The 13986-nt window shown below is 46.9% G+C and overlaps 1 protein-coding gene across 1 annotated transcript in view; it reads right to left on the reverse strand.

Annotated features, from left to right (window-relative positions):
- Window positions 1-13986, reverse strand: part of LRRK1 (leucine rich repeat kinase 1) — a 74352-nt gene that overhangs the window by 21597 nt on the left and 38769 nt on the right. Inside the window, exons 13-21 of the mRNA XM_041469129.1 lie at window positions 13393-13522; window positions 12746-12858; window positions 11685-11899; window positions 9566-9730; window positions 7529-7701; window positions 5424-5544; window positions 5023-5182; window positions 4135-4411; window positions 989-1160 (exon numbers count right to left, since the gene is read on the reverse strand). Of these exons, the coding sequence (XP_041325063.1) occupies window positions 989-1160; window positions 4135-4411; window positions 5023-5182; window positions 5424-5544; window positions 7529-7701; window positions 9566-9730; window positions 11685-11899; window positions 12746-12858; window positions 13393-13522 (1526 nt within the window). The remainder of the gene's footprint in view (window positions 1-988; window positions 1161-4134; window positions 4412-5022; window positions 5183-5423; window positions 5545-7528; window positions 7702-9565; window positions 9731-11684; window positions 11900-12745; window positions 12859-13392; window positions 13523-13986) is intronic.

The following is a 13986-nucleotide window of genomic DNA, read 5'->3' on the forward strand; positions in this document are numbered from 1 at the left end:
CACCTGTTTTAGTGGGAGGAAGATGGCTCTTCTCCAAGACACTTCAAACCAGCAAAATGTATTTCTGTTTTAAAACCAAGAAGTTAATCTGCAGGACTCCGCTGCACTCATTGCTCCAACATTTATTTGCCTGCAGACAGGTCTGACGCCTGGCATCCTTTCCACTCTGGATGAAGCCCCTAGGAAAGGTGCTCTAGGATTATGTAGTGCCCAGGAGGATGTAAGCAAGGGGTTGCCAGCACACCCCGTTAAAAGAGGTAAAGTTATTACATGGCTTGAGAAGCCTGGAACACAGAGGACCTTCCAAAAACAGGTATCATGTTTTCCATGTTCTGTACATCACTGACAGACCACAGTTTAATGGAGAGCTGCTAAGAAGATACCAGAGCAGTACTATAAATATTTTGCAGATATTTACTACAGTTTCAGATAGAAACTGCTGCAAACACATCTGCAACAACATCAAAATACACTGGACTCTCAGAACCTTGCAAACACTACTTTAATGTCACTCATAGCATTTGCACTAATGGGGTGCCTCATTAAGGCAACAGTCCAGTAATTTTCTTCCCATTTAATCCCATAGAGATTCAGATATTTGCCTTTGCTGGAGCTATTCCAGATCTCCTCTGGCAAAGCCGTGAGGGAGTCTGCCCTGGTGGAATGGTCATGGACAAGAGCCACAGGCAGAACTCCAATTACTTGTAATTGGAAGATGCTGGAGGAACTGAGACCTTCCAGGGGATCACGTTATAAAGAGGCTGTGGAGAACTCAGGTTTTCTCCCCCAGTGCCAATTTGTCATTCTCAATGACACCTACTGCAAAAACAGAATCAGACTTTCAGGACAGAGCCTCGCCTCTCCCTGTTTACTCAAACAATGTTACTGAAGTCTGTGACAGAAGCCAGCGGGATGTGAAGAGACATCCCACTTACACTGAACCCCTTCAGCTGTCTGCTTTTGTTTGCAGACAGACACAGGAACCTACCTGGAGGTCCATCTCTGCCAGGCTAATTAACATCCGGGCTATGAACCTTTGCCAAAAGCCAACGGGGACAAAACTCATCTTGAAGACCCTCTGGACCGTGTTCGTGGTGTGGTGGCAGAGCCCGTGGATATCTAACGCCGGCTTGGTAGGAAGCAGATGAGGGAGGAGGTAGCTGAAACACATCAAGTTCAACAGCTCAGATTTTAGCTACAGCTTTTAACAGTGAGTACATTGTTACCAGATAATAGGGCGATTCAGTCTCCAAAGAGATTTTTAATGGCACAGCCTACTGCATATAAAAAAGCTTTCAGACTAAAACGCTGCAGCAATACATGGAGAAATTAATTTACACTATGAAAGCAAGCAGAGGCAAAACAGACATTACATAATTCAGCCAGGGCTATTGGAAAGGGCTAAAATTGATGTAATGAGCATTTGTGTACTCACAAATTAAATGCATTAAAATATAAGAGTCATTAGAACAGCTGTGATGTCGGGACTCATTTTTTTGGTACTATTCTGCCCTGGTAGTAAGCAGGGGATTACAGCAGGGGAACAGGAGATCAGTGCAAAAACAACCTCCAGCAGCTCAGGTTCTGTAAGCCCAGAATGGGGGGAAAGGAGTTCCAGGCTGCAGGGACTGGGCTGCTCTGCCTCAACCCAGCCCCAGAATGAGAGCACCCCATGGGTCAGCATGACAGGGATTCCTGCTGCTCCACCCTGCAGCTGATGGATCCCTGTCACATCCCTGACACACCCCTACAGCAAGAGCTCACTTTGCCAGGCTGTTGCCAGCCGAGAAATCACTTGTCTAGCTCAGATTCCTCTGCAATCAGATTATTAGGGACTTTGCCCAAGTGTGAAGGAGACTTGATGTTATCTGTGCCTGACCGGTCAGCAGTAACGGGGTTATGCTGGTGTAGGAGACCACAATGTTTTCAAATTATTTTCAGATCTCCCAGTAATCCCAGAATATTCATTTGTCCTGATCTTTCGTATTTGGGAAGTTAAACGTCCTGGAACACTGCAACTGTTTTGAAAACCATGAGCTTATGGCTTTCAATACTTGCCAGTAAATCTCCTGTCAGTGATACTCTTCTGTACCAAACACATCCCAGGACGCCTGTACAATCTAAAATGTTATTTGCTTATAAGCAGACACACTGCTGTTTTATCAGTGCTGAGCCTGAGAAAATGTGTTGGCATCTGGGGCTCATCATTGACGGGCACAACGATAGCAGCAAGGCACGTGGCCAAGAGACCTGACCAAAATAACACTGGCAGGGACTAGACACAACCAGAACTAATGCTGGGTCAGAATCCACTGTTTTAAAGAATCCACTGCCTCTCATGTTTTCTCGCTAGCAGCTGCAGCATTCTGTAAAATCTGAAATATCAGCTCAGAAAAAACAGCCATCATTAGACAACAGCTCTCTCCATATGTCACACGTGATGACACATTACATGATCAAATTATCTGTTCCATGAAACATCTTAGGAATGTAAAACTGGCAAAAGTTTCAATTATAAATTCCAAAAGTTTCAATTATAAATTCCAGTAAGAATGGTCACGCTTTTAAGTGCATTTTAAGAAGCAGAACACAGCTAAGTTACATGCACCTTAGGCAGAAAAAGAGAGTGCAACAAACTAAAACTTCTCGCTCTATAGAAGCAGTGGATGCATCATCAGACAGCCAATAAATTTTCCCCAGCACATCCAAGAAAAGGTCTAGGAGTGTAAGAAGGGCCAGTGAGGCCCTTCTGGGCCACAACTATCTAGTGGATTATAACACAGATGGTGATTCGATGCTCTTGAACAACAGCCAATGCAAATTTTGAAAATATGTGAAACATGCCCCCATCCACCCTTTCAGAACAGAAACTGGCAGCTGCTTTCTCTACTGACTGCACAGAAACCCTATCTGGCAATCTAGACAATAATTGCAGCAGCACAGTAACAAATAACTGCTCTGTGTCTGGCTAGTACATTAAATTAATCCAACCTGCTATAGCTACAGCCCGTCAGTGGGAAGAATATTCTGCTAATGTGGCTTGGATTGCTGAGAAAAACATTGGGCAGGCCATGAAAAAGCAGTTTCCTTGCTCCCGAGGCACAGACAATGTAATTGCCCTGGTGAAAAATGGCAGATAGTGACAAGGAGTCCAAAAGGCATTTTGGACTGAGCAGAAACATTGCTGCTTTATCTGTGTTAAGCCTGAGAAAATTTGTTGGCATCCGGGACTGGATAAGTGACAGGCATAATGACAGCCCAGAGAATGCTGCACTTGTGCTGGCATTCAGAGCTCCCCAGGGGCTCAGGGCGATGCAGCCGCGCTGTCCTGCAAGGGCAAGGAAGTGAAATGCAAATGCCACATCAAAAGTGCAACACAGCTCTGGGCTCACCGCTAGCCCAACAACAGGCTGTCGCCAAGCAGATGGGAGAGAGAAAAATCGCAGGGAACTCTGCCCAGAGGAAAAGGGACTGGGGGGCAGAGGGGGAGGAGGGCTCATTAACATTTAAAGAGAATGAGGTTTTTTAGACCATTTCTAGGAAAACTATTGATCAGCACCTATTGAGGTTGAAAATCAAGTAAATCACGTTGCTGCTGCAGCTACGCTTTCCTGATTTCACCAGGAATAAAATGCTGCTACTTTCAGGGCTGACACAAGTATTGATTACCCAAAGTTTTCTGCCACACTGAAGTGAGGATCCTTCACTGGAAACAGATGACTCCAGCCCATCTATATTTCAGGCCTGGCAGCCGTGGCCTCACATCCTCTGCCGGCTGCAGCTGCGCCGGCTGAGCCCTTACAGCTTCCACCTGCTCGTGGCCACATCCCCGGCGGTGTCACTGCCCCTCCGGGCTGGTGGCTGAGCCTGTCACAGCCTCAATGCACCCAGTGCACAAAGACTGCTCTGGGAAAGCTTTCACACGGGCTGGTTTGGCCCAGAGGATGCTCAGTTCAGGAAATACAGCCCAAATGGATGGGTGCCTTCCATGACACCGCTGAATGCTCTCAGATGTTTTCTCAGCACAAGAACCCTGTCAAGACAACAACTTAGTGTGGCAAAGCCTGTTAATATCCACTGACTAAATGGCCATTTTTCTCCAGCCTGACTAAACCTCTCTCATTATCAACATACCTGTTATTGGCCACAGGCAAGGCAATCTCAAACTTGGCCAAGAACTGGAAGTACTGCTCTTCGGTCTGCTCGGTGAAACCTGTCCCAACCAGCAGCATCCTGAGGTCCTCTGCTCTGATGACTCCATTCTTAGCCACAGACTTGGAGCTCTTGATGTTGAAAATCCTCTGCAGACACTCCGAGAGCCACACAGGGTCAAGGAAGTAGAGGTTCCTCAGGCCGTGGCTCGTGTCTGGGAAGTGCAGCAGTGTCCCTGTTTCTATGAGAAAATTAATGGCTGCAAAAAAGGAAAGAATTGGGATTAGCAATAGATCAGCATTAGGAAACCACAGAAGTGCAGGAGAGTAAGACTACGAGGCAGTTTGTGCAGTTTTATGCATTCCAGACACAGCCAGCACGCAGCCAAGCCAAGAGAGTAACATCTATCTGAAGAGTGCTGCTATCTGACACTCCACTTGCAAAACCCACATCTCACTTCTCAGCCAGTATTTCTCTCCCCATGACACCTCCCCTTCACTCTCCTCCTGCCATCTTCACAGGGAAGGGCTCTCCCTGCCTCCTGCAGAGCAAGGCCTCCATAAAGATGACAAGACTGGGGACCTACAGAGAAGCCAGACTTGAAACTATGGCAACCCTCACCCTACACAGACTAGAAACGAGACACAGCTTGTTTTAAAAAAAAAAAAAAAAAAAAGGAATGAAATCAGTAACCTCAAACCACCTTAGAAACTTCCCAGTCCTGTCCCCAAAGTCCCACTACTAATTTTATATCTTACCAATTTCCAAAGTCATCCCTACACTGGTGGAATTTGTATTTACTATTTGTGGAACATTTCAATTAGACATACATATTAATTTCCAAGAAATGACTGGTCTGCTCTGACCTACCAGTCTGCAAGTCTTCATAGTCTTTGATATCATTTCCAGGTGTTTGCTCGATCATCAGCTCTATTTGTCTGTCTGTTAAATACTGCACATCATCATTTTGACTTCTTCTGTGCTGTTCTGCAAGGACAGCTTCTTGGAGGCTGAGGTAACTCCTTGGTATCTGCAAGCCATGTGAGAAAACCAGCAGGATCAGGATCAGCCAGCAAGGGATGAACTGGCTGCCACCTTCCTTTCACAGGGATTTTTCAGTGCTGTCTTTTCCCAGAGCCAGCTTGTCATCTTAAATATTCACATGGCTCCTGCATCAACCCCTTATTCTGTCAGTAACTCCTAAAGGTCACCTCCCAAGCCCCCCATAAGCCCTGCTTTGGTAAGGATCACCAAGACAGCCCAGTTCTCACCAATCTCCCTGCAAGTTTCTGGGAGCAAATTGAGCTGCCAACATCCTTCATGTTGCAGGTGACGTGAAAAATCAGCTGCCGCAGTCCCTCGAGGCCTTCCAGAGTCTTACACGAGAGCTCACTGCAAAAGTCATGCAGGGGGGAAGGTTATCAATCCTTATCAGCACACTGGCTTCCTCTCCAGGCTCACTTTCTCTTATCACTGACTTTAAATTTCCTGTGTCAGCTGAATGGGAGGAAGGCTGTCAGTGAGTATTTTTAGAATACTTTGGAGAAAACACATGGAGTCGCCTGGAAAAGATGTATTAGGCCACATCTGTATTAGCCCAACCTCAGCTCTGCCTGCTTCACTCCCTGCCCTGCTGTCCCCTGTGCACTGGGATGTCTGGGGACACCCCTGGCAGCCTGACCAAAGTCATCCCCCTCTGCCCCTCCAGAGCCACACACATCCTGGAGGGGGCTGTGGGGAGGAGGAAAACTCTGTGCCCCAGCAGCCTCTGGAGACAGGTCCAGTCCTCCCTGCCCCAGATCAAAGAGGCAGGATGATGACTACCAGACACCTCTTCCACCCTCATTCCGGTCCTTGATCAGCTGGCTCCTGCAATCTGGGAATTGATGCTTAGATCCTAAAAGCTGGCCTTCATTATCTCTTCAACAGCTAAAAACCTGCTCTCTTCAACTCCTACTACTTTTAATCTTTTTGTGGGCTAGATAAGAACAGTTCTGTTCCATTTTCCCCAACAAAGGGTCTTTCTAACTGATCCTACACATGTTCCCATGGCAGACAGAAAATCCTTCTCTAATGAGAATAGGCTTTATCTCAAACCTCAGCCCTGTATGGCATTGGAAAGTGTGCAACTCACTGGGATGCTGGATGACCCTGACCACTGACAGAAGCACCCAGGGTCACCCAGACAAGGATTTCACACTTCTCCAGCCCCAGAGCTTAACAGTATGCTTATTCCAGGTGGATGATGGGGTGTAGAGAGGCACAGCAGGAAGCAGGTATGAAATCAGGCTGGGAAGAAGTGCAAGGGGAAAGGAAGGTGAAGAGAAATGTCCAGAATGCCTGTCAGGGTGAAAGAAAGTCCCCCTGAGAAAGAATGATCGAGATTGTGTTGTGATGCTCTGAGGTGATTGCAAAATAAGCTTGAGGTGACACAAAGAAAGTTTTCTCCTTCTCATGATGAGTCTTTGAGCCTCACAGTGGGTTCCTGGTGCTTCTTCTAATGGGGAAGAGCTGGCTGGGATGCCTGACACAGCCTGGGATGCCTGACACAGCCTGGGATGCCTGACACAGCCTGGGATGCCTGACACAGCCTGCAGAGCAGCGTGTGGGAGGTCGGCTGATGCCTTTGCCAGGCAGCAGATGGGAAGTGCTGGGGACATCACAGTGCCCTTCCTCATTTGCCAGCTGCCACCTGCTCCTGCCCCAGGCAGATATTTTCACGTTGTTTGATGCCAGCCTGCTGCATCCACGTTCACCCCCTGGCTCACCGGCACGCTCCCAGCTGGAGCAGCCTCCTCTTCCCAAGGGCATTCTCTTGCAGCAGTGTCAAACTGCGTGGCCTGACTGACACCCACCTCCCAGGCAGCCCCAGCCCCTCTGTTGTGACACCTGGAGATGGATGGGACAGGTTTGGACTGCCAGGGGCTCAGGGGACTGACCCCTCCTTGCCCAGCCACATGAGCTGTGTTCCCACGTCAGGTACCACCCACAGCCTCCCCTCAGCAAAGGCCCTGGCACCCACCCTGTGACAGTCACGCTCTCACAGCATTAATTAGTCAATCTGCACCTTCTTCCCTCGTGACTAATGTGTCACCATTAAATAGTGAGAAACCTGAGTGAAGGGGGAGCAGTAAACAGGCTGGTCAAGGTCATGACTTTGGAGCTTCCAGCTCTCAGACTCATCATCAGCCCCCTGAGCAACACTGACCTTCTCTCTCATTATAATACATTATCTCAGTCAAAAATAGATGGAATGCAATGCTGACGAGTCTCTAAATTGGTTCCGTTGCCAAGGAGATCAAGTATCTCAAAATTGTTAAAAGTGTCATAAAATAAAGAGCGAGTGACTGAACTTCACAAAGGCACAAGTACTCACTGCAGGTGCTTGAAGGTGATATCTGGGAAGCCAGTTGCTCTGGATCCAGAGGGAGAGCGACACAGAGCCAGGACATAAGCCCTCAGGGTTGCTATCCTCTCCACACGGAATTTTGTCTCAATCAAATCAAGGTGTGTTCCCACCACCAACACCACTGAGTTTGGAGCCTTGGCCTGCAATACTGGCAGTGATCTCATCTAGATTACATCAGTGAGGACAGGTGAAAAGTGTAATATTTAAGAGGAGGGAATCACACATATCAATAAAATGGAATACGTGAAAAATGTTTATAAAATTAAGGCAACTTGTTGTGGCAGCTTGACAACAGCTACAAGTGATCTGGGTATTACAGAAGTTCTGCAGATCATGGCTTAATCATCTGCTGCTACTGCAGAGTAGGAAACTGTCATTTTGGGTTTTTACATCAGGGTTTAACATGAAAGGAGCTGCTGTGAGTCAGTGAAATGAAGGGAACCATGTCTGCCCAGACGAAGTTAACTTAACCTGCAGCCAGAAGATCTGACATCCTGAAAAAGGCTAATCTGGAATGGATACCTGGGGAAGTCACACAAACTTTTTCCCTGGAGGTACATGGAGAGATAAGATAAACCTCTAGAAAAGTCTCAATCTACTTAATCCTGAATCAGAACGAAGGAATGGATTAAGTGATCTCGTGGTTTCTTCCAACCCTTCCATGGTTGGAATGCATCCAGATCTCAGGGAAAATGCTGCCAAACACAATGGGATTGCACAGGCTTAAGCAGGGATCATTTGCCCATCCAAATGACTTTGACCACAGAAGAATACTCAGAGGCAGAAAGATTTCCTTCTTTGCAGGCAATCCATTTCCCTCCTGTGATGCCCACTGGAATCTCCCAACCTCAGTGACACCAGACAAGCCCAGGAGTGGCTGCACCAAGCCACACCAAAGGCCCCTGCCCCAGCTGCTGGAGGCTCATGGAGAGCACAGGCACAGGGCAGGATGGAGAGATGTTCCCTGGTGTGCTCTCCAAGTAGCCAGCAGCTCACTGATTGCTTCAGCATGAGGGAGTATCCTGGAATGAACAGCACCTGATGGAGTCTTCATTCACCAGTTCGTCTTTCCAATTTATGGTACCCTCAGCACACTGTATTTCCAGTAAATTCCACAGGTTGCCCTCCAGTGTGCTTAAGATACTTCCCATTGTTTGCTTCAAACTACAATTTCACTTGTTCTCTCCCAATTCTATAGTGAAGGGTCATGAACAAAGACTCCCCTGTAGTTTTCTCCTTTCTATATACAGCCCTCTTCTTTTAACCATCATGATCACATTTCTCTGCATTTTTCCTGATGTTACTATGTGCTTGCTGGGATGTACTAAGGACACATCATACATTCTGGAAATTAATAATTTTCCTTTCAGCTTTGCTACCTGGTTTGGGTTTTTGATTGCTGCTGACCACTAATATTTTGATAATTACAAGATGTTTGTTTTTCGAGAGGCACCCATTTTTGTGCATTTAATGTTAAAACAATTATCAAATAATAGAGTTACAGGCAACTATGAACATGGTGTTAGAAAAATCAATCCACACCACAGCAATGAATTCACTGCAGCTCTGAGTCTAAATGAGAGCTGTTTTGGAAATACTCTCCAGCTTACCTGAATCTAAAGTGTTAAAAATATAACCTCAAGACTAATGTGTGTCTAACCCACAGAAGAAAGAAAATGCTTCAAACCCCCCTTGGAGCACAGTGTGGTCAAACACTAATTCCAAAATAAGTATGTTCAGCCTTACTTAGCAAGGGTTTATAAATCAGCTTTTGTTTCGTTCTCTGCTGTGTGTGAGGGAGAACAAAGCAAATGATAAATTTAAACCATTAAATATAGCGATACGCCTACAGCGTAATGGAAAATGAATTCCAAATGCTGTGCAAAATTCATAGCTTGGGGAGCTTTTAAAAGCAGAGCAAAAAGAATCTGCAATATCACATATCTGCGTGCTGAGCTGCTGCTTGATAAATAGATATCCCAGAGCCCACCAGTGACTTCTTACCTCAATGTTCAGCAACCAGAACTGTAAGTTTGCCACAGCTTCTTCCCCCAGTGCCAAGTTCCAGACCACTATGTACAATGCTTTGTCTGTGAAGAAACACTGATTGACTGTAGACATGCTCGCTGGGCCTCCGATATCCCAGACATTGAACTCCACTGAATCAACCTACTTAGACAAAGAGAAGTGTTCAAATCAAACCGTGGCAGTAAATCACTGGAGATAATAGCTGAAGTATAAACCTACGCCTGCATAATGTATGACACAAGAAGGGGTTCAATGTCCTAATTGTGCCTCCAGGAAAGATAAATCAACAAGCAATTGTTAAGCATGGCTACCACTTCCCCACAGGAAATCAAGACTAATTACTTGCTGCTAAAACGATAGAGGTGCCCTTGATGCTGGTAAAACTCCAGTTAATGCTGTGGATTCTCCAGTCCAAACAAGGGTCTCATTCTGAGCCCTGCATTTCACTGCATCTGTAATAGAAACTGTTTCATCCTTGCCTGTGCCACGCTCCACAAGACCATTGAAGCTGCTTATCTGCCACTGCTGTGGGGAACAGGAAACCCCTGCTGAAATCACTTCCACTGAGCTCAGACCGAGCTGAGCCAAGCACAAGGGAGATGCTCAGGAGATGGGAAGCTTCTCAGGCCTTCCACAAACACCTCCTACATGTTGCTCCCAGGCTTCTGACGTCTGTGCCACGCCAGAGATGGGCCAGAACCACAAATGCTGTGAATCAGACTCGCTGATTTCTGGGGGAATGCTTAAATGGAGGCCTCTCCAGCTCTGGCTCTCTTCCCAGTATCCCTGCATCCATTCCTCTGAGCAGCCCCATGACAGCACTAAGAGGGAGCCTGGCTCTCTGCTTCCATGGCACTCAGGCTCCCAGTTGCAGCAGGAAGTACCTGCATACCTGGGAAGCTCTGTTCCTAAATCACTTGGCCCTGGAGAGTCAAAAACCCTGAGACTGAACACAAAACCAAACCCTCCTCCTCAGAGGAAGCCACCATCCTCAGAGCATCACATAACATCCAGTGGGCTCTGTTTAGGGGGCTGGGGCCAGCTACTGACTGATCCCATGTGGAAGTTACCCTATGAGAGTTCAGCAGGGCTCTGATTCTGTGCAATCCGTGTGAAGTCTCCCAAAAACAGCTGGAAGAACTTCCATATTGTTGAAACCAAGCCCTAACCAGCACAAGGACTGCTTTGTTCATCCAAAAGACCTTCAGCTGTGAGTGTGTGTGTGGACAGACAGACTCAGAGATAGGGATAAAAGCCCGTTCATTGTCTTGATTCCAATCCAGGTCCCTGGTGCTGTCTACACTTTTATTTTATTAAATTGCTCTTCAAGACAAAATGCACAAATCCCTTCTCCCACCAAAGTTCACCCTTCAAGGAGTCAGCCTGTGTTGCTCTTTTCTTTCTGTCTCTGGCCTGGCACTCTTTGCTGTGGAACAGCTGAACTCAGCAGGCTCCTTTCCCCTTTCCAAAACAGTCTGGTGGTCATGGCTGCCATCTGGGAAGGGGGAGTGATGTGTATGCACCCCCTCAGCTCTGACAAGACCTCAGGATGAATTCTGCATCCTCTAATCCCTGAGCTACTCTGCAGGCAGTGGACAGGGCCACCTACAAATGCTTGGATTAAATCAGCGCTCTCCAAATGAGTTCAGTATCACAGACTGCATGGATGAGCCACCTGAGATTTGGGTGTTTCTGCCTTAGTCATCCCTGGATTACACCTTCCACCCACATCCCCCACCTAGGACAGGTCTGATATGAATGGAGTCCAGCTTTAGGTACTGATGTCCCAAATGAAAGCTGCAGAGAAGCTGATGTAAAGCACTCTCTCAAAATTAGTGTCCACTGAGATGGGAGAGAGAGCCAGAATTTCAGCCTAGCCAACACAAAGCTCTCTTTAGAATGCAGTCAGGAAAACAGAAATGCCCTCTAGTACCAACTGCAAACGGAACAGAACTGCAAAGGGTCCAACGCCACGTCCCACTTGCGAGGCAATGGGAACTGCTCCTTGCAAAAGGACAATTCCAAATTTCAGCCCACAGGACCCCGCAGGGCTCCCACACCCCACGGGGCCTGCAGATCTCCCACCACTTTTCACCTTCGCCTTGTGCCCCACGGGCTTGGGCAGCTCCCACTTGGTTGTGCGGATGGTGGCCTCGCTGTGCATCATCTGGGGCACCTTCCCTGTCTGCAGGATCTCCACCAGCGTGGACTTGCCCTGCCGGGGGGGGCCGATGACGATCATCTTCATCAGCTTGCACTTCTCCGCCCGCCGCAGCTGCGCTCGTAAATACGCCAGCACCGTCTTGGGGCCTGTGAGCGGGACAGAACGGGGTGAGCCCTGCAGCCAGCAGCACCCAGGCACAGCACAAACCCCACTCTGCACACACCCCGTGCCTGGGAACTCCTGCTTCCCCTGCAGTCTGGCTGTGGGCTGAGAATAAACAAAGAAACCTCCAGCGGACAAACCTGAGACAGAGACCCCGGGAAAAGGTCACTGCTCGGAGGCTCCACAATGGAGCACTGTAAGGAGAAACAAATGCTGGGGCTCCTATGCTTCAGAAGCTGAAAGGAAACATAAAATAGTAATTTAGTATTGGAAAATACTCAGTTTTTCCCTCTGCTTTTATGTTTCCAGTTAAAGTGAGATTGAGGTTTCAACAGTATACTGCTGGAGCAGGAATAATTCCTAATAACTTTGTTCCCACAGGATTTTCTGGTCAAAATGCAAAAAAAAAAAAAAAAAAAAAAGGCAGTATTGTAAGAGATCCAAAAACCTAGCAGCTCACAATAAAGTCACTTCAATGGGACTGTGACTGCTGATCCTAAACACTTCAGTCTTTAGAGAGACCATCTAAATATCCTAAAATATCCACATTCGGGAAGCAAGCCACAGAATTTATGCATACTGCAAATGAAATACTGCATTTATAAGTCATCATTTTAAATTGTGATCTGTCTCAAATTGATCATTACAGCCAGAGCTTAGCACTGATTATCAAATTTGTAAATATGAGTAGGAAGTTTCCCTGTGCAATTCCAGTTAACCCCATGAGGGCTCAGGCATTCACTGTCTGTTCCTGCTCTTGACCATTAAAAGGAAGAGATTTTATTGCACGTTCAGTCAATTAAATGAAGAATACACAGCATCAGCCTTACCCTCTTTTCTGATCTCTGCAGGAACGTTACTGATATTTAGTTCCTCGATATCCAGCTGCCAGAGATTAGCCAGCTGTCCAAGTTCTGGAGGAAGCTCTCGGATACCAGGGTTACTGTACAAAAACAAATAAATCTACCAACAACCAGGCTTTGTGTGCAAGTAGCTGCTCTCATGGACTCTCAGATTACGCTATTCTATCCTTGCAGAAATCTTCCATTAACATTTTAATAAGACTACTCAGCACTTTAATAGCAATTTCCATCCTAAAAGTGATGTATAACCTCAATTTATCCTCTGAGGCAGACAAATGTAATCATCTTTGCTGGATAGTTGAGGAAATAAAGGCAAAAATGATGAGTTATTGAATGTAGCACTACAGAAACTGACAGCAAAAAGCCAGAATGAACTAGAGGCACATTAGATTCCCAGGCTTGTGTTCAAAGCATTAGATCATCTTCCCTAACTCAAAAGACCAGCTTCCTCCTTATCTAAAGCAAACCATGGGCACAGCTCTGACAAGGGGCTGACTATTTCCAGCTTTCTGACTTCAAAAGCACTGGACATCTGGGGTGGGGCTCCACAGAAGACTGGTCACTAAAACAACATGGAAATAACACTGCAAAGCTTTTCCAGGACATGGACTTACTTTCCTAAATAAAGCTCTGTTAAACCTTTCAGGAGGCAAACGGACTGCGGGACAGAGTCCAGCTGATTGTCGTTCAGATAAAGAACCTCCAGAGAATCGCTCAGAAATGCTGGAAACTCCAAAAAAGGACCTGGAACGAGACAGGACACAAAATGCACCTTTAAAAAAAGAAACAACAAAACAGGCATCAAGGCTCTGAAGCAAGAGCTTCACCTGAACTTTGCGGGCAGGACATGAGGTCATGTCCACTGGCAGGGCCGCCACCAAGCAAGAGCAGAAAAGCAAACGGCCTTCAGTGACAATCAAACATCAGTGCTCACATCTCAACGTCCTAAAGTCACAGTGCTGAAGGTGACAGTGCCCAGGACTTACGGGGTGCTGAGGGAGGAACTCCAAGCCTGCCAAAACAGCTCAGGGGATGAGTGGCACCTTGTCTTCTCCTGTTGAATACGTGGTAACATCTTGTGAACTGCCCCTATTGCAGCCTAACAGCTGGCACTGAGAGGGCATCCCATGGATACAACTGGTTCTTAACATGGCACTGAAAGGGCACACCCAGGGCACAGCTGGTTCTCAATGTGTTTTTTCCATATT

Source organism: Pyrgilauda ruficollis, unplaced genomic scaffold (assembly GCF_017590135.1).
Source record: "Pyrgilauda ruficollis isolate IOZ18807 unplaced genomic scaffold, ASM1759013v1 scaffold23, whole genome shotgun sequence".
In the NCBI taxonomy this organism is placed as follows: Eukaryota; Metazoa; Chordata; class Aves; order Passeriformes; family Passeridae; genus Pyrgilauda; species Pyrgilauda ruficollis.